Source organism: Polypterus senegalus, chromosome 6 (assembly GCF_016835505.1).
Source record: "Polypterus senegalus isolate Bchr_013 chromosome 6, ASM1683550v1, whole genome shotgun sequence".
Taxonomy (NCBI): domain Eukaryota; kingdom Metazoa; phylum Chordata; class Cladistia; order Polypteriformes; family Polypteridae; genus Polypterus; species Polypterus senegalus.
Window position 1 is genome coordinate 69,600,476 of NC_053159.1, and position 20,778 is coordinate 69,621,253.

The 20,778-nt window shown below is 41.9% G+C and overlaps 1 protein-coding gene across 1 annotated transcript; it reads left to right on the forward strand.

Annotated features, from left to right (window-relative positions):
• Positions 1 to 1,174: 1,174 nt before the first annotated feature.
• On the forward strand, positions 1,175 to 20,327 carry LOC120530632 (beta-1,4-galactosyltransferase 1-like). Its single transcript, XM_039755054.1, has 4 exons — positions 1,175 to 1,276; positions 1,438 to 1,625; positions 14,045 to 14,169; positions 20,215 to 20,327. Exons 1-4 carry the CDS (start codon positions 1,175 to 1,177, stop codon positions 20,325 to 20,327), a joined length of 528 nt encoding a protein of 175 aa, XP_039610988.1.
• The last annotated feature ends 451 nt before the right edge of the window (positions 20,328 to 20,778 follow it).

The following is a 20,778-nucleotide window of genomic DNA, read 5'->3' on the forward strand; positions in this document are numbered from 1 at the left end:
TTTAGTTCCCTCTCTTTTCTCTTTCTCAGATCGCTTTTTGGAAGGAAGTCAGTTTCGTAGTTTTTATGAACAGTTCAAAAGTGCCTTTCCACATTTTCCTTCTTTGGAATAGCGATGATAGATTGACAGATCAGACAAACGCACTTCGATTGTGACATTGTGAGAGAAAAAAATCCTCATCTAATTACACATAAAGCCCATACCCTCCCCAAACAATTCATTAAAATCCCTTCTTTAGTCGATATAAATTGTAAGGCTAACTAGATCACAGCCGGAGTTTTGCAGTAGCTCGCGCGTTTGATCTTACGTGCGGGATGACCAGTGTGTTAGAAGAGAAGAGATCTCAGACTGGCTGCCCTGTATGTCAAGCTAGTGGCAAATAGCATAGAGAGGATATATGATAGACTAACGTTTAAGAAAAAAAAAAAAATTTAATGCAACGCGATCGACTGGACTCATTGGGCACCCATGCTGTAGGGCATCAACTTGGTTAATGCTGTCTAAAATCCTAAGGTCAGAGATAAAAATGCCGCCATGTGCTCTCAAGTATGAAGTTCCTGGTCTGTCAGTTTTTGTTCTATATAGTGCCTTTCCCATGCACACCATCACAGAGAAATTTAAAGGAAAAACACCAATTAGTCCACCTTATATCATCTGTCTGATAAATTAATTTTTGAATTGTAAACTTTGCAGATTCAGGATATGATGTCAGGAAAATGAATTCCAACACCTTGGACTAGCATGTGGCTTTGAAATGTGCCTGCAATGTTTAGATTTGGATGCTCACAGTGTGTCCAGGTGCTGCAAGTTTCCTTAAGCGAAACTGAAAATATTTCTCACCATTTTTAAAGGCAAGTAAATAAGGCACTTGATGCGTGAGTCACCCTTAACATTCATGCCTAACTTTTTTTGTATTGTTGGCTAAAGCACCACCTGAAGCAGTTGCCTTGTCACCTAACCCCACGGGTTGGCCTGGCAGAGCAGGACTGGCATATCTCACCTGTATGGCTGGAGTGCCTGTTTCAGTTGGCAAGATGACAATGGAAATGTCAGAAATTTCAAACTTGTAACTTGGGAGGCCCATGCCAGTAAGCCTGAGATCACAGATGCTCATGTTGAAAGGGGGCGCTGACTGGTTGGGCCAAGGGACATAGTGGGTACACTGATGTCACATATGCCCACCCCTGGCCTGTCCCTGGTTCATTTGTGCATGCTACAGGTTCAGGATCAGCAACCTGAAGTTCCCAAAGGAACAGGCCGTGTGACTTGTCCAGCAGTGAGCGTACAATCGAGGACACAGAGCCCTTGCACATATCGCTGGGATGGTAGGTCAACGCTTAGTGAGAATGCCCTTGGTTAGCAAGATGAGGACAAAGCCAGGCAGCATCCATAAGAAATGAGATTAACACGTCAAATTTCACTTGTCTTTTGACACAGCACGGCAAGGAGAAGTTCAACCGTGCCAAGCTCATGAACATTGGCTGCACTGAGGCCCTCAAGGAGTATGACTACAGCTGCTTTATCTTCAGCGATGTGGACCTCATTCCAATAGACGATCAAAACACCTACAAGTGCTACAGCCAGCTCAGGCACCTTTCTGTGTTCATCGATAAATTTGGATTTAGGTGAGCTGTGAGGTGTGGGAAAGTGGGCGACTGAGTGGGCAGGACTCCATCATGGCCGGAACGGGCACACTGACCTCTTTTTGTGGGTCTGAAATACATAGCATAGCATAACATCTGAAACTTGCAGGGCGAAGAGGCTTTGGTTTAACCCCTGCCCACCACTTTGGCTTTTACTGTATATAGTGCCTTTAACAGTGAGGTGCTGTTGAACAATAGATCCTGAGATGGGGTGCCATTGAGCTACAAGTCCACACTGGGGACCTACCATTAAGGTTCTAATCTAAGAGTGAGGGACGACTTCAGACTGTGGGGTTGCCATTGAGCTGCAGACCTCAGACTGAGGGAGTCCTGTGAAGCCACCAGCTTTAGGGTCAAGTGAAGTGCATGGATGGGGCTTCTTCTGAACTCACCACCTTGCTGCTTCGCTCTTACTGCTGTGTCTTTTTGCTCTTAGGTTGCTATACAGCCACAACTTTGGAAGTGTCTCATCATTCAGTATGAAACACTGCAAGGAGTGTGGCTTATACTGAACCAGTACACTGAGGGGCAGCCACTTGGTCACATGGCACAGACAGTAAAATCAAACTGGAAATGCTTGGTGGGCATAAAGGTGAGAAACAAGCCACAAAATATGCAGGTCGAAATGCCTGAACCAAGCAAGTCTGGTGGCGTAGGGCTACTCCATATCTGAACAAATGGAGTACACTGTAAGGTCACACAAATGGGGGACAGCAAAAAGGGTTGTTGTATGAGGCATCCTTTCTCGGTGTGTCATTTTGTGCCACTGCTCAAACGCTCCTTCAGACTCCTGCCATATTTAATATGTAGCAAGATGGACACAGCCAGCAGTGTTCACACTGCAGCTAAATGGGCCTCAATTCTGGTCTTGTGCCCGTTTTTTGTAATTTTTTGTTAATTTTTCAACTGATTCGAATCTGACATGAGTGGGGTCACAGACAGATGTGACATAACAGACCACTATGGACGCTGCTGACTGCTGCACAACTTTGCATTTCAGAAGATCCCAATTTGAGAGCTCAAACACAGGTCATACTCAAGAACGTGACACTCTGGATCGGAGATAGCAGCACACACAGCAGGCAGCCAATCTGAAAGGCTGACATTTGATGTGCTTCTTTGCCATTCACACGTCAAGATCAGGAGTGGGTTGTGTTTGCACAGAGTGGAGCTCTCACTTTCTTTTATTGGCCACCCCTAGGACTGGTACCTGCTGTGGCTGCCATGACACAATACGACGTACACTCTGCTCCATCCCATTAGCACTGTCAGGACTGCCAAATATCACTTGGAATCACAACCTAAAAGCTCTGTCAAAGTCACCCAAAAGCCGCCTAAATGAGGCAGAGTATAGTGCCATGCTGTTTGTATCAGTGCACAATACTGAAACACAGAGACACACCAGACCAGAGGGCACTCCTGCATTGCAATTACTACATGTTTACTGATGGGGTGCTGCACGCAGAGTGTTCTTTAGTACAAACACATAAGAATTTCACAAAACATGACAACTAAAACAAATGACCATCACTACTATCTGTTACACTACATGTTTCACTATGTACCATGTCTGTCACAAGTAAGAATTTTACAGGAGAGGAGAAAATATGGACCTGCACTCTTAAAAATAAAGGTGCCAGACTGGATCTTCAGAGCAGTGCCAGAGGGGAGCCATTTTTGCTTCCCAAAAAGAACAATCCAGCTGAAGACCCTTCATTGAGGTCCATAGCAGGCTCCATAAATATAAGTGAATGTCAACAATTCCATCAGTGTGCTTCTCTTGCTACTTACAGTTACACTGGCTAAGCACAGTCTTGCTTTATCTGTCGTATCCTGCCTTCTCGACATTAAAGATTTCCATTTTGTACAAATTTTTGGGAATTCTTCAAAGCCCAAAGGACCAACATCATGCACTGCGAAGCCTATCAGAATGAAAAGGTCCCTAGTCACACAATGGCTCATTTAGGGGCCTCACAACCCATTAAAGTGCCATTATAGAGCCAGTGTGTGCTGGAGTTCTTGGTCTATTGGGTAGAATGTCAAAAAAGAGTGAAGTTACCTGGCAAGAAGCTTGATTCAAACTTTGTGTGTCTTTATTTGTAAAATTAGCTTTACATTTGTGTACATATTTGAAGGGAAGAGAGCCATGTGACCAGCAAGGGGCAACTTATTATATTATTTATGACCCCAGTAGCTGTGCTACCCATCTAAGACACGCTGAAATCTTAAGTTATCGTGTAGACATCTTGTTTTTTACTGGATACATGGAGTGTCCATTTGTTGTGCTATAATAAAAGTTGCCTGATCCCTTTACCTCACTGCAGCTTTTTCCTCTTTGGATAGAGTATTGTGTTTTTGTTGCTCTCTCTCAGCGTCACTTGTTGAGCTGACCATTCTTGTAGTCAAATGTGTTGTGCTGGGAATGTGTGGTGGTGGTCGCTGCCACATAGGCCTGGTTTAGCGACTGAGGCCTAGTTGTGTCTGGGTTTTAGTTTCTATGTTGATTTCTTGTTGATGTCACTCTTCCATTGGCCACAACATGAGGTAGCATTATACTATAATGACAGACAGACACTTGTCCTTTTCTTAAGGTGGACATAGCAAGTCACATAACAAGTAGAGGGCTTAGTTAACCAAAGACTGCATGTAGGGGCACTTTACAGCCCATCCCCACTCGAAGAAAGCCTGGACTGGGTGCAGATTTGAATTAAGGTAATCGCCCTGCACCCATTGATCCAGAGGTATACCAAAGAAGAAGAAAAAAAGATGAGGCCCCTAGCCTCTCTCTTAGCATCACCAAAGTAGAAGAGCTGTCAGCTGTGCCACCCCAATGCAAAAACACTGAACAAGATAAGACTACAAACTAAGGTAAAATGTCACCAAGGTCATGCTACTATTATATTATCAACACTTACTTTAACTCTGCTAATTATTTATTTTAGCACATTACCCATTGCTTCAAGTGCAGTCGTCAGAGTGGTGGGAACCAAACACAATTTTTGGACCAGTGATACACCATAGCTTACCCTGCAACCACTATCATTAAATCCAATAGCAACTCCTGACCCACTGGTTGCAGCCCAGGACCCAAAAATGGGTTGTGACTCTGTGGTTGAGAAACGCTATCTGTAATACATAAATAAACATGCCTATTCTTGTCATTGATGTAAAAGAGAATGGTGGAGGAAGATCTGAACTGCATTACCTGTAAGTGTGGAACAAGTATGGGTCTGAAGACATGTTAGTAAAATACATAGTAGAGTATAAATGGGGAATATCGTACCATATAGGAGTCTGTCATGACAAAAACATCTCTCAGCAGGAAAACAGTAAACAGAAATGACGAGTAAATGTTCCAAATTAATCATTATACTTTGATTTCACTGAATTTTATGCTTATATTAGACTTACCATTTTCACTGAGCAAAATGTAATTTATGTGTTTACTGGGCTGTTTGATAAGATCATAATTACATTGTCACCATCACTGTAAGGTACCTAATAGGCTGACAGATTAACACAAAGCTACCCTTTCCCAAATTCACTTATACTGCCATTAAGTTGTCATTGTTTTCTACTGATGCAGGTGAGTGTTAATTGCAGCCGGCAATGTCTATGAGGCCAGTTATATAATGTCTCAAAAATCATGTAATGCTCTCGATGTCAGTCGCAAAATACCCATCAAATGCCCAGTTACAATATAGTTAAGATTAGGATTGTGGGAGGATAATCATGGCTGACATTGAGGGCATAGCGTGATGTTGTGAGAGTTACGTGACCTACATTATACCTATTGTGGGCTGCAGTTAGATGAATTTCCACATCTCCATTCATATGACAATAATTTGTGAAATGCAACAATTAAAGAAAGCCTGCTAATGAGTCCCAACTTCTGTGTTTGTCGAGATAACTTGCTGAGTGACTTCTCTCTTGTATCCACAGTTTTCTACTGCATGTGCAGATCTGACTGTCATAGTTCTGCTTATTTGTGTTTGTCTTCTTTGTTTAGGTTCCTTTTTATGTCTGGTTTGCTTCATTATAAGCCTTTTCTGTATGTTTATTATATTTATTTATGTAATGTGTATAATTCTTCGTTATTGTGTAGTAATGGCTCTCTGTGTATTGATGACCTGCTATATCCCTTGTGTTTTGGGTGTGGTTCCCCAAAAGGCGGGGCCACTTGTCTGTTCTGAACTGCCCCTGATGCGGTTCATTGTTGTTTATGCATTTGGTGTTGATGAACGCTCCTTGTCATTATTTAAATATTTGTTGTTTATGTGATTTTCTGGATTTCTGAGTGCTATTATTAGATTCTGTTTTGTGCTGTTTTGTGTATTTTTGGAATAAATATGTTATTTTATAAAGGTTGTTCATCTGCCTCTTACAGTCTATACAGTCAAAGGTTGTCGGTTGCCCTTTCACTGTTGGGGGCATCAACTGCAGTATTTTGGGACTTACTAGTTGTGGCCAGTTTCCCTTTTTTAGGGTCTCTCCTGGGACAGTCATGAATTAGGTGTGCCTGTACTGGGTGTACCAGTGAAGAGCCTGTCCTGCTCCTCACCAGTGTGGAAGCCCCTGTGGATTTCATTTGGGAAGACGTTGAGAGTGATGATTCCACTCAGAGCATCATTAAGCAGTCACCATTGTGAATGACTATATTCTAAATAATCATCAGTCAGCATGTTAATAGTCGTCTATTAGGTCACATCTATCTTATGAATTAATTTCAGTACACTGTCATATCAGATTTGAATCTTTTGCAGAAGTAGTTTGAACAGTCAAACAAAAAATGAATACTAACAAAAAGTTTGAATTAGGACTTGCAGTCTAAATGGACCTTCACCAGCCAGTAGTAGCAGATGGAATTAGCTTTACCATCAGGAGTTTTCTCTGGCATTACCCTGAGACTGTGGTGGCAGTTGCCCCAATGCTCCCCAGAAATGACATCTATGCATGGTACAATACAGTTATGCGAAAAAGTACACCCTGTAAAATGTGTTTTCTTTTTAAGATATATGGACATATCATTGTGTATTTGTTCTTCTTTTAAACAACATTTGTAGAGGAAGGTGATGTAAAGCATCAGGCTACATTTGCATTTAATAATAATAATAATAATAATACATTTTATTTATATAGCGCCTTTCCCATGCTCAAGGCACTTACAGAACATAAGAAAGAACGGCAGGGTATACAGTATATAGCATAGTACAAAGCAAATTAATAAATAAGAAGATTAAGACAGTAAACTCAGAGAAAGCCTAACAGACAACAGAATTGATGGTCTGCACACACACACACACACACAGGTTACATGAGCATCTTGACAGAGAGGTAAACTGAGAGAAGGGGAATGAAGTCAAATAGAGCTAAAAGCCTTCCTGAACAGATGAGTTTTAAGTTGTTTTTTAAAAGAATTCATGGAGTCAGCTGACCTGATTAATTTCGGTAGGTCATTCCAGAGTCTGGGCTATACAGCTGAAGGCCCTGTCACCCATGGAGTGAAGATTAGTGTGGGGCACAACAAGATTGCCAGAATCAGAGGACCTTAGTGGACGGGCAGGCACATAGTGATGGAGAAGGTCACTGATGTAGTTTGGCGAGGTTATTTAAGGCTTTGTAGGTTATTAGTAGGATTTTATATTCGATTCTGTAAGACACAGGGAGCCAGTGAAGACGGAGCAGGATGGGTGTGATGTGCTCGCTGCTGCTGGTTCGAGTAAGAACTCTTGCAGCTGAGTTTTGAATAAGCTGGAGCTGTGATATAAGATTAGAAGGGCACCTGCCAGCAGCGAGTTACAATAATCTATGCGGGATGTGATAAAAGCATGGACAAGTTTCTCAGCATTAGAAAAGGAAAGGAAGGAGCGAACACGAGATATGTTACGGAGGTGAAAGTAGGAAAGTTTCTTAATGTGATTTATGTGAGTGGAGTAAGAAAGGGAGGAATCAAAATGACACCAAGATTCTTTGCAGTAGAGGCAGGTCTGATGAGATCACCACCAAGATGGACTGGGAAGGAGCTCATTTTATTAAGCTGCATTTTAGTCCCAATTTGCAGGAGTTCAGTTTTGTTGCAGTTTAATTTCAAAGAGTTCTGCTCCATCCAGGTTTTAATTTCACTAAGGCAGGTTGTGAGCTGAGAAAGCTCTGAGGAAGTTCCACTTTTAACATTGAAGTAGAGTTGAGTATCATCTGCATAAAAATGATAGCCCAGTCCATAGCTACGAATAATATGGCCAAGGGGGAGCATATAAATACAGAAGAGAAGAGGGCCAAGGACAGAGCCCTGAGGAACTCCTTGTGTGACTGGCGCCGAGCTGGATCTGCTGTTACCAAGACTAACAAACTCTTGCCTATCAGTCAGATAGGACTTGAACCACTGGAGGGCAGTGCCAGAGATACCCAGCATGTTCTCCATTCTAGACAGTAGAATGTCATGTCTGACAGTGTCAAATGCTGCACTGAGGTCTAACAGAATTAATATGCTGGTTTGTCCAGAGTCTGCTGCCATAAGCAGATCGTTGGTTACCCGTAGCAGAGCAGTTTCACAGCTGTGCTGCACCCTGAAACCAGACTGAAAGGGTTCCATCAAATTATTAGACGATAAGTAATTGGTGAGCTGGGAAGCTACAACACGCTCAAGAGCTTTTGACAGGAAAGGTAAGTGGGAAATAGGCCGGAAATTGTTAAGATTGTCAGCATCAAGACCAGACTTTTTAACATTGGGGTTACAGAAGCGATTTTAAAAGTGAGCGGCACAGAGCCAGTGTCAAGGGATGAGTTTATTATTGTTGTAACAGTCGGGATTATGGCTTGAAGGCAGGATTTAAGTAGTGTGCTGGGGATCGGGTCCAGTATACAAGTAGTTGGCCTCATCTTACAAAGCAGGTCATTAACAAACGCAGATGTGACTGGTGAGAACTTAGAGAAGGAGCTGGATGGAGTGGGAAAACAGGGAGAGATATAAACAGATGATGTATTTACGTTAGTTGAATTATTTAGATCTTTAATTTTGTTACGGAAAAAGTGGAGGAAATCCTCACAGACTTCAGTAGAAGTGGTAGTTGGGCCAGATGCAGGTTCGAGTAGTTTATTAACTACAGAAAACAAAACCCTTGGGTTATCGTGGCCACTTTCTATTATTCTGCCATAGTGGGTGTTCTTAGCAGCAGTTAGTTTGTAATCAAGCCAACTATTTCATTTAGATAAACATAAATGCAGAGTTCTCATTTAAAAAAGTAAATGCACACCTCCATTTATGACTACCTGAAATACCTCAAATTAGAATAAGGTACAAACTTTTGGAACATCATGAGAGAACATCTTGTCTACCCATTGTTATTTAAACTCACTCACTCACTCAGGCTCTCTGAGGCCTTCACAAATGAAGCTCCAGTAGTCTGTAGTAGTGGTAGTAGTCCCGTAGCTCCAGTAGTGTGATTTCAGAAATCTCCAAATAACCAGTAATCAACCATTCCACAGTCTAGAAGATCATGTACATGTAGAGAAGATTTCAAATAATTGGCGGCTTGTTCAGGTCAGGCCTCCAAAACGAACTGAGCCCAAGAGCAGAACACAAGATGCTGAAAGAAATTTCTAAGAACCCCAGAATTTCATCACAGGTCCTCCAAGTAGCTCTTGTCACTGTTGATGTTAAATTGCACAAGTCTACCATTAGAAAGAGGGTGCACAAGGTACACATGTGCCATGTGAAAACCTGAAAGAATATCAAATCAAGACTAAGGTATGACAATGAACACCTAGGCATAGACCAGAATTCCTGAACAATGTGCTCTGGACAGATTTTAGAAAAGATATGAGTTATTTGGCCACTGTACCAGAAGATATGCTTGACAGAAAACAAAGACAGAATTTGACAAGAAAAACCAGAAAGTAATTGTAAAGCATTATGGAGGAAATGTTGGAGATTGGCAACTCTCCATTATGGAATTCACTTAATTATTCTTCATTGTGCCAGAAGGGACCTGAGGGTTATGTGAGACCATCTGTCAGAAGATTGAAGGTCACTGAAAGTGGACCTTGCAACACAACAATGACCCTAAGCATACCAGTAAATTCACCAAGGAATGGCTGAAAAGATAGAAATGGAAAGTTGAGGAATGGCCCAGTCAAAGCCCAGATCTGAATTCCATTGAGATGCACAGTGAGGGGATTTGAAACAAAAAGGTGTCCTTCAAACATCACACAACTGAAAGAATTCTGCATGGGGTGGGGAGTGATGTCAGAGACCTGAGGGGGCAAAGCCTTTTTTCACAGACAGAAATGGCATTCCAGTTCGCCTTTCATTGAATGAGTTATTGCAAGTCAAATGTTCATTTTTTGTTTTTTTATATCCCCTTTATCTTTAGACAGATACTGTTCAAATGAGGCCAAATCATGTCATGGGATGTACTTATTTTTGCACATGTGTGTGGTTTTATCTTGGTAGACTGGCCTTCTTCTCTCCTCTGTATTATGCAAACCCTTACAGGATGGCACAACCCCACACTCTGACCATGCTGTCTGGGTTGACTGCTACTGTAGGTAAACATGCCCACCTTTGTTTTAACATCTGCAACCCCAGGCAATGATATGGAGACAGAGCAGCAGAACAGGCAGGGGAGAAAGTTACACAATAATTCATGACACAAGTTATAGATAATGTGCCCCAAAAATAAGCAAGCAGAAAACAAATGCTGGCAAAATAAAAAAAACATACAACCTACTTCATGTTAAGCATCCAATATGCTCAGATTGCCAGGTGGCTTTGTGTCTTAGTGTCCAGCATGCTGTCTGCATATGCAACAGAAATGGCATCTTCTAAGCATAGACAATGGCAGAGCTTGAGAGAGACTGAGAGAGGACCCCTCTTCACATTCTGACTCTGCAGTACCCCGACTCACCAATAACTCAGCACAGGCACAACTACCCACCCAGTTCAGCTTTGTTCCTGTCAGCACCTTTTCCAGCTTCAAAGGTTGCACACATGTAGTTTCAGATAAACAAGGATGAAAGGATAAACAGATAGTTAAGTCGTAAAGTGCCTTTCAGTCCAGGCTTAGTTCGGCCTATTAATGACCTTTCATCTCGGGCCCACCTGTATTCTCCCAAGCTACCTGACCAGTCAGTTTCTGAGATTTCATCTATTCTTATTCCAACCTGTAGTAAGTACAGCAATTGGTTTCTAAAGCATTCTATTTTTTCTAGTACATACTATATTTTTATCATAACATTATTACAACATCCTCATAACAGGTGTGTAGTCGACAGTTGTGCCAAGAGCATCTGCCATAAAGTCGAAAACCTTTAACATGTTTATAATCTGCTTGGATTTTTGGGTCAATGTTTGTTTGGTTTCTCACTAAAATTTCCAATCTGTTGATGTCAGCTCGCCTACTGGCCTAGAGGACGTCTGGGTGGAGAGACACCAACTTCTCATTTCAAACTGCCACTTCACCGAGTGCCCAGCTGGCTAGTGTCACAGCGTCGTGTTTAACTTCAATTCTCATGACACCAATGCTTCATTATTTATTCCTGTAATCAAGACTAAACTAAGGATTAATGTGTTTTTATTTGGATAAATCCAAGTGCCCCCCAAAGGCTTTGGTTTGGGTGGCAGGTCTGTGTTGCTTGAGTTGCTCGATTATTTTGCCCATTTTGACTGCAGGTTTTTATTCTTTTTTGATCCATCATTTTTCTTTTTTCTCTGTTAACCGTTTGAAATTTTAAGCTGGAAGGAATGTGCTGACATACAGTAGTTCTTCTACAAAGCACCATGCTGGTTATCTTAAAAAGTAAATTTATTTATATTGTTAATAGATTAAAAATACACTTTGTTATGTATATTGATGTTTTTAATTTAATTTTTATACTTTGGAACAGCCCATGGCAGCTGGCAGCTCACTGGAAAACATCTCAGCTCTCCTGAAGCTCAGTCCACCTTGCCTAGACATGTTACAGTGGTGGCGGCAAAAGTCGTCAGTTTAGCAAACATTTACTCGAGCTGGTTAAAGTGTAAAGATGTCGGCTTTGGCAAATTCAAATCCTTTGAGTAACTTGCCGTTGTTATTCATGGAGTTTCTCAGTTTCTAGTATTATCTGTGTATAGACCCCCTAAATACAATGCGTCTTTCTTTGAGGAATTCTCAGACTTGGTGTCAATTGTAATAACGAACTATGACACATTCCTAATAGACGGTGACTTTAACTTTCATATCGATAATCAGTGTGACCCAAAAGTAAAAGAATTCATGAACCTCCTGGACTCTTTTGAGTTGAGCCAGCACATTAGTCAGCCTACACACAAAGCAGGTCATACGTTAGAAAGCAGCAATTTTAGTGATTGGCAATAATAGATATAATGAGGTCATTAGAAATAAACTTGATACATTAGGATTAAAAGATGGAGGTAAAGAATTTAGGGGTAACTATTGACTCTGACCCGAATTTTAAATCACATATTAATCAGATTACTAGGACAGCATTTTTCCACTTAAGAAATATAGAAAAAGTTAGACCTCTTATATTATAACACTGCAAGATGCTGAAAAATTAGTTCACACTTTTGTTTTCAGTCAGCTAGATTACTGTAACACACTCCTCTCAGGACTACCAAAAAAAGACATGAATCAACTGCAACTAGTGCAGAACGCAGCTGCTAGAATCTTAACTTGGAAAAGAAAATCCAAACACATCACCCCAGTTTTGATGTCACTACATTGGTTACCTGTGCCATTTAGAATTGACTTTAAAATAGTGCTTATGGTTTACAAATCCTTAATTAATTTTGCTACACCTTACACTCCAAATTGTAACCGTAGACCTTCAAATGAGTGTCTACTTAGAATTCCAAGAGTTAAACTTAAAAGAAGTGGTGAGGCGGCCTTCTGCTGTTATGCACCTAAAATCTGGAATAGCCTGCCAATAGGAGTTCGCCAGGTTAATACAGTGGAGCACTTTAAAACACTGCTGAAAACTTATTACTTTAACATGGCTTTCTCATAGCTTCATCTTAGTTAAATTCTGATGCTCTGTATATTCAATTAATTATCATTATTATTCATGGTAGCTCCAAAATCCGTACTAACCCCTACTTTCTCTTCTGTTCTTTTTCCGGTTCAAATCAAAGCACCGTGATGTCCTTACATTGATGGATTAAAGGTCAGAAGTCCACGTGATCGTCATCATCAAGTCCTTCCATGAGAACCCTAAATACAAAAAGGACTGATTGAGGTCTTTTATGTTAGGTAGAATGCCTAGATGGGGCTGGGCGGTCTCGTGGCCTGGAACCCCTGCAGATTTTATTTTTTCTCCAGCCGTCTGGAGTTTTTTTTTGCTTTTTCTGTCCTCCCTGGCCATCGGACCTTACTTTTATTCTATGTTGATTAGTGTTCCCTAATATTAATAATTTTTTTGTCTTTTTTCTCTTTCTTCACCATGTAAAGCACTTTGAGATACATTGTATGAAAACGTGTTATATAAATAAATGTTGTTATTGTTTTGGTGGGGGTCCCTTGGATTTGCCGGTTTACCAAACTGGGCAACAGCAAACCTATTCATATCTAGGTCAGTAAAGCTCATGCCCAGTCAATTCAGTTCAGTTAATTTATGCATAGCACCTTTCACTTGACACAGAGCACCATCTCAGGGTAAAATACAAATGTACAGACATAAAACATCAGATCAGGTTAAACATACTGTGACGTGCGAGTCCCAGTCTTGCACCCCAAAAACATAAGTCTGAGTCTCAGTATTTTAGCAAAAACCAGCTTTATTCAGTATTAAACAGGAACAGCACGGTTATTTATTGTTGCAGGATCTACCACTCTCCTATATACAGACACAGTGAAAACCACCTGTGGCTACAAAGACAATACAACTCCAAAAAGCTTGTAATGTGCTTCCTCTTCCACTTGATATTCTTCCTCTTTCCTTTGTATTCCTCTTCTTCTTCTTCTTCTTCTCTTCTTCCTCCTCCTCCTACTCATCTTCTTCTTGACAGGATTATTGATTTGAGTTCTTCTCATGAAGGTTTGCATCCTGAGGCTTCTTCTAATTTGCGCCCATGGGGTGGCTGCCTCCTCAGCCTCAGCAGTCACAGCTGCTTCTACTGGCATGAGGGAATGTTTGTCTCCATCATCAAGTGTATCATCAGTCTGTGCACTAACAGTGGGTATCATCTTATAAGCCTCACTGTTGCTCCTATGGTGGTCCTATTCGCTACACATAGTGAGCCTCATGATAGACCCCTTGTTCACTGAGGCTTTGGCATTCCCTTCTGGCAACCCTGGGTTTGAACTTCTTGGGGGCCAACGGAGGTTATGAGTTGCCTTAGGGCCGGTATGTGTGTTGATGTCAGAAGTGTCCCCTCCTTGATGTCTCCTTTACTTTTTTGGCAGGATTATTTTTCATGGCATGAACCTGTCCCGGCCAAACAAGGTCATCGGAAGATACCATATGATCGCCCATGACAAGGACAAGAAGAATGACCGCAACCCTTATAGATATTCTGACCCCATGATAAGTTTTCTTTTTCTTCTATCTGGTTTAACAGTGGGCAGTGGGGCATAGTCTGGGCAAAGTGGACAAAACTGGTGCATAAAGCAGGAGACTAGAAGCCTTTGGTCATGATGGGCAGGTCCCACATGGGGCAAAGATAGATAGACAGATGTGAAAGACACTATATAATAAATGTGAAAGACACTATATGATAGATAGATAGATAGATAGATAGATAGATATATAGATAGATAGATAGATAGATATGAAACTGTATCTTGATGTCACCACGGAGACATTGTCATTTGTCATCCCCTGCAAATGCTAACAGCCTCAGAGCAGCAACACACATCAGACGCCACTATTCAGCTGAGGTTGTGTAACACAGTGATGATTTAACTGCAGACCCGGCAAGCCGCTTGTCTTGAGTTTTCAAAATTAAAGAGCCGACTGAATTCAATGGAACAGTCCAAACTATTTAATTGCAAAAGCCGCCTGAATAAACTCTTTGTTTATTTTGTTAATGATAAGCTCCCTTATCCTCCAAATGAGAATGTTTAACAGGTGAATAAAACATAAACATGAAGGGATTGTGTTAAAAAATGCTTTAGTTGCCTCACATTTTTATGCAATCTTTTTGTTCAACCCACTGAATTAAAGCTGAAAGTCTGCACTTCAACTGCATCTGAGTTGTTTCATTTAAAATTCATTGTGGTAATGTACAGAACCAAAATTAGAAAAAAGTTGTCTCTGTCGAAATATTTATGGACCTAACTGTAAATGTTAAAAACCTGTCAATGGACCGCTTGATGTGTCATAAATCACGAGGAAGACAAGGAGGCATCTGTCGGTGTTATTGAGTCACTGATTCAGTTTGGGTTCATCTTTCAACTTACGGGAAGAGAAAGGAAACGCAATGTGCAGGTACACAAGAGTACTTCCACAGAAAACATCGATAACGTCTTTAAATGCATTCACTTTCTTTATACTTCCCTGTGTTGTAGATTTCATTTTAAGTAATGAATTGGCCATTTCTGTCCATCAACCTCCACTCAGAATCACAGAATGACAACGTGAAAACACCTGACCAGAAAGGTTGGCATATTTATTAAACATCAAAACCTGAGGTCTCTTTCCTATAAATTCTCTGATCCTTTGTTGTAGCTCTCCAAATTGTGCACAGATCCATCCTGTTTGCTTTAATTCTCCATGAGACATCCACCTGTGGCACACTGAAATCGATCGGACATCTTTAAAAAGGCACATGTGTATAAAAAGGTCACACAATTCACACTACATATCAGGACAAAAACCAAGCCATGAAGCCCAAGGACCTCACTGTAGACATCCACAATCAAACTGTGGCGAGGCATCAATCAGGGTAAGGGGATAAAAATGTTCCCGATAGCACCGTGGCTTCAATAATTGTAAAGTGGAAGAAGTTTGGAACCACCAAGATTCCGGCCAAACTGAGTAACCAGGCAGGAAGGGCCTTGCTTAGGGAGGTGGCCAAGAATGCGATGGTTACTCTAACAGAGCTTCAGACGTCCTCTGCTGAGTTGAAACAACCTGTCAGAAGGAGGACCATTTCAGCAGGACCACATCAATGAGGTGTTTATGGGCACACGGAAGTCACTTTTGAGTAAAAGGCATAGGATAGTTTGAAGGACTCTGAGAACTTGAGGAAAGTGATTCTTTGGTCTGATGAAATAAAATTGAAGTATTTGGGCAGAACTCCAACCACTAGGACTGGTCAAGTCCTGGCACTGCTCATCACCTGCCTAATGCCATTTCTAAAGCAGGATGGTGGTAGAATCATGTGCTCTGTGGGTGCTGGGAGTCTGGTCAGAATTGGGGGGAGAATGAATGCAGTCAGATACAGAAAGCTCCTTGAAAAAAACCTGTGATCTCAGACTGGGCCAACAGTTCAGTGACCTGAAGCATGCAGCCAAGACAACGCTGGAGTGACTTCAGGACAGGTTACTGACTGTAACTGAGTGGCCCTAACTTAAAACTTATAGAAAATCCACTCCTTATCCACTCTAACTGAGCTGGAGAGCATCTGCCAGAAAGAGAAGAATCAGCTGCCCAAATCCAGGTGTACAACGCTGAGAAGACTGTCAAAGGGGCTTCTACACAGCACTGAATGAAGGGTCTGAAATCCTACATGAATGAGATATTTTGTTTTGTGATTTTGTGGACCCCTTTCTGATCACATGACTGTCTACTGTATAGTCATGTACTTGTGGTATAGCGGGTCCACAGCTTGCTTAGTAAAGGCCATTTTTTAAATAAATAATCACCGCTCTCGCGGCGGCTTAGCGAGGGAGCGTTGGGTCATAGCAAGCCAAGGGGCGATCTGTGGTGTGGGCGTTTCTCACCGAGTGCACAGGTGAGGGACTGCCCACATCCATGATTGTTCCCGTGGCTAATATGCTGCAGCTGCTATGGCCCCTCGCATTATAAAAGAAGCGCAAGTCAATTGGAGAGGGAAGAAGGGGAATGTAAAGAGAAAGAGAAAGAAATGGAGGTTGGCAGCAGGAGGCAGTAAGGAGAGAGAGAGAGCACGAGTGACCACGAGTGCAGCAGGAAGCAAGCGAGTGAGTGAATGCTCACAGACTGCTGAAGGCAGCCTGGGTGTTTGGCCAACACCTGAGAGAAGTTGTGGTCGCTCCCGCAGTGTTTGTTTTGAAGGGCGGGAGTGACCAGGAAGGTGCAGTACTCTCCGCGGAAGGTAGCGGGAGTCGGGACTTGGGACGTGGTGTTCCCTGTGTGAGAGCCTTGGTCGCAGTGGAATTCTCAAGTCACTGTCAAGGGGAGCCGACCGTAAAGGTTGTAAAGGTCAGCTGCAGAGAAAGAGTGTCTCCCTTGTTGCGGGGTCCAGATGGGTGAAGCAGGAGAGACGCTAGTTTTAAAAGAAGGCACCGGGTTTGTTGTTGGTTTTTAAAGACTGCTTCCATAAGAAAGTTTTAACCTCGTTTTAAAGGATTGTTTTTTGTAGTGTTTTTAACCTCCACATTTCTTTTATTGGATTATTTATTTAATGAAGATTATTAGAAAGCACTGCACTTTATTTATTGAACACTTTGTTTTTGTTTGACTGTTTTAAAATAAAAGCACTTTTCACTTTTTACCATCCCCTTGCTCAGTTGTTATTGTCTCACTGTCTAGCTCATTGGTGACATTACCGACGGTGTTGGGTTGATTGGCTCCCGAATAGCGATGGGAGCGTGGAGCCAAATCTGCATCGTCACAGTACTTCACTTATTACTTATCATCCTGCCTAGCAGTACTACAGTCACATAATATTAAATGGCACATGGTATTGTATTATACTTGTATTAATATACATATTACAATATACAGTATTTGTAGATCGCTAAGATCACAAGGCTCAACTACGCCATATCCTACATAAAGGTATTCATTTCTTTTAGACAATGACAGGCTCCAGGGTTGCACAGTCCTTGTCTTGTTATACGTTCTTAATATCCAAAGTCCAGAAAAAGCAGTTCAAGCCTTCCCACTATGTGATGCCCCCACACATTTCTAGCTCTCTCTCTTATGCTAGTGTTCAACCACACAGATTCCATTGAAATGAAGCAGAAGTTTTGTATAAACTCACAGCAATAAGCAAAGGTACCGATAAGGCCAACGGGAAGGTTTAGAACTGGTACTGCCACAAATCAAAATCAGGGCTGCAGGACACTGCAATATCCACAACAAACAAATGTATTCAGTTAAAAAAAAAACATTACAATGATCTGCTGCTGCCCACATCATTCTGCCTGTCACGACCTTCTCTAGTGGGTATTGTTGAAAGTGCTTTTTCGGGACTTGTGTGCTTTAGAACTCCTAATTTATGACACAGTGGAAGTTGAATGAGCCTTGAAAGTTGATGACAGCAATTCCTGCAGGTGTCCTAAATGTTGCTGATTACTTGTGGATCCTGTCTGTATAACAGCAGAGCATGAACACAGTGTGTGTGTCTAATCCCACCGTAGCAGGATGTGGACATTACTGCTTTCATAATGCCGAGGGAGACAGACAGACAGGCAGACCTGTATATCCCTTAAAAGTGCAGGTCTTTCTTATCGAGAAACTGTAATGAAAGCCAAGATGTCGGTGAGGGTGGCGGTCTACACGATCAAAAGGAACTGGGAAACTGGGGCTGGGTTTAAATAAGCAAAGTTTATTAAACACACTTTAGTTAAACCTTATAAAAGTAGTCTAGTTAACATTACCCCTAACTTGTCTTTTGATTGGTCGATGTAAAATGAAAATGGTAGAGCAAATACAAATTAAATTAAATGGCCAATTCAGTTAGTCAACTAGTTCTGGCACAGAGGATGTGGACGCTGATGTGGACACGAAGAGATAAGGTGCCAAGCAGTGGGGATGAGGATGAAGCATCAAATGAGGGATGTGAAAAAGGGAGAAAACGGCAATCTGCATGTATCAAAAAAATTTAAAAGTGCAAGATTTCCAGGTGAATTCTAATTTAAGCGTGTGAGCACATGTGTTCATGTATTTCATATCAATGACAATTGCTGTTTATCGATGCACTTTCATGCATTCCTTGGGCAGTCACGATGATCTCTTGCACTTCATGGTTTATAAACTAAGCTCTGATGTTATGGCCTAAAAAGCACATGGACAGTTAATTAAAGCAGATTCTTGTAACGGAGACCCTCTTTTCAGTTGGAATTTAGAGTAGTGCACTGCTTTAACTGTTTGAGGCCGACTTTAATTTGCACCCTGAGTCAGCCACCTTTACTGCTTCTCTAGCTCTCATCCTTAACAATGCTAAATGAATTACAATGGTGGAGCAATTTCTGGATGCTGATTTAGTCCTTAGGGACAGAAAGTTGGTCAGAGAGGACAGCACAAAGGACAACTCAGCTTACTGCATCATTTTAAGGTTTCATACGGGACCTTCTTCTCTCTGGTTATTTTTTGCATGGTCTTAAGGCAAATGAGGAAACTGAAGAGTTCCAGCCTATCAAATTATGAGTAAACATCAGTTTTAGTAACGACATTATCATGCAGTCAGTTGTTTGACACACAAAGATATTTCTGTTTTGTGAACCTGTTAAGTCAGCAGTTGACCGAAGTTTTCTAACATGTTCAAATGGTGCATGTGAAACACACCCAAGAACGTTAAAACACATTAGGAAAGCATAGTTAGTAACGCCGAAAACCTGAAAGAAAAGATAAAAATGACAGAACCTGTATGCTGTGTTAAGTGAAACAAAACCTGCACTGGGCAGCACAAGGAAACGGGTGACACACAAGCACAAAACAGCGATGCTCAACATCAAACCAAAATGGCATCATTAAAGATGGTAGAAGTAATCAACTTCAAAATAGAAGCTCCATTCCTTGGCTATGAAGACCCCCAAACAACACCAAGATGAATTTTTGAGTCTCAGGACAACCTGAGGAAAAAGATATTCAAGTTGTAACAACTGGTGGACCAGCATGGCTTGCTTTTCTGACCCCGCCCCCTTGTCTTGTGCCACAGACCACTTCTACTGGGTTTGTTGCTTGGCCGCTGCATTACGTGGAGCCCTTGCAGTGTTATCCTTATGACTGCCATGTCCATGAGCTCCACTTCTCACTTTCAGATGTTTGCTTTTTAATTTGTTTCTGTCTTGGTCTGTATCCTTGACCTTTTCCTGCAGTCTGAACTAGGCTGGCTGGTAAATCACTCTTTGGGATGTGGACACTGCCCCAGAACTTTGCGCCTCATTCCCTGATATAATCTCAGGTGCCCGTGGTCAGCTTCACTTTACAGAATAGCATGGAGTAACCCCAGATGACACTCACCTGTAAAAGAGCCTGTGCCCCTTGACCATGCCGCTCACCACTGTGACCTGAAGCCCAGCTGATTGTCTGTCTTGGTGCCGGGGCTAGACACACACTATAGGAAGGGTTCACCCCACACCCCAAATGACATACCCACCATGTCCACTTCAGGAAAGGGTAGCTGAGCAGGCCTTGGCTATTTGCCATCCTCACATCTCCTTTGTTCTTCTCTTTGCAGGTTTGACCGAATGAATCACACCAGATTTTACGATGGACTCTGATGGCCTCAGCTCCTTGAATTACAAAGTGATTGATGTTCAAAAGCAGCCTTTATACACTAAAGTCATAGTAGATGTGGGCACCCCTTCCCTTTAATGATGAAAATGTGAAGCCATTTGAGGATATCAAACAATGGATCTCAAAGTGCCTTTGTGCCCACCTCCTCAGTTTGTGTATTTCTGGATAGACACTTTATTTCTATGCCTTTGACAGGTGGGCAGACCTGGTCTAAAGGTCACTTTAGTGGGACTGCAGCGCTCAGAGCACCTTTAGATGTAAGCACTCATCTAAGTTGATGACGCAGAGGTCATGCAGTGCCCAGCACAGACCATCTGCACTAATTAAAGTTTGAACGGCCCCTCACCCAAGCAACTTGTTCCATACATAATCTGGGCATGTCTCTTCTCAATAGCACATGGACAGCCATATTGATGAAGACAACCACCAGGGCTGTCTTTTCAGCATTATAAGCCCCTGGGCAAATCAGTGGACTGGAGCCCCTACCTGCACAACCACTCAAAAAGTCAACTACATAGATTAGCATGGG

Coding starts and splice junctions, on each gene's coding strand:
- LOC120530632 (XM_039755054.1), top strand. CDS start 1,175: ATGCCCACCCCTGGCCTGTCCCTGGTTCATTTGTGCATGCTACAGGTT. Junction 1,626..14,044: donor ATCGATAAATTTGGATTTAG/GTGAGCTGTGAG, acceptor CTTTTTTGGCAG/GATTATTTTTCATGGCATGA. Junction 14,170..20,214: donor ATATTCTGACCCCATGATAA/GTTTTCTTTTTC, acceptor GAATCACACCAG/ATTTTACGATGGACTCTGAT.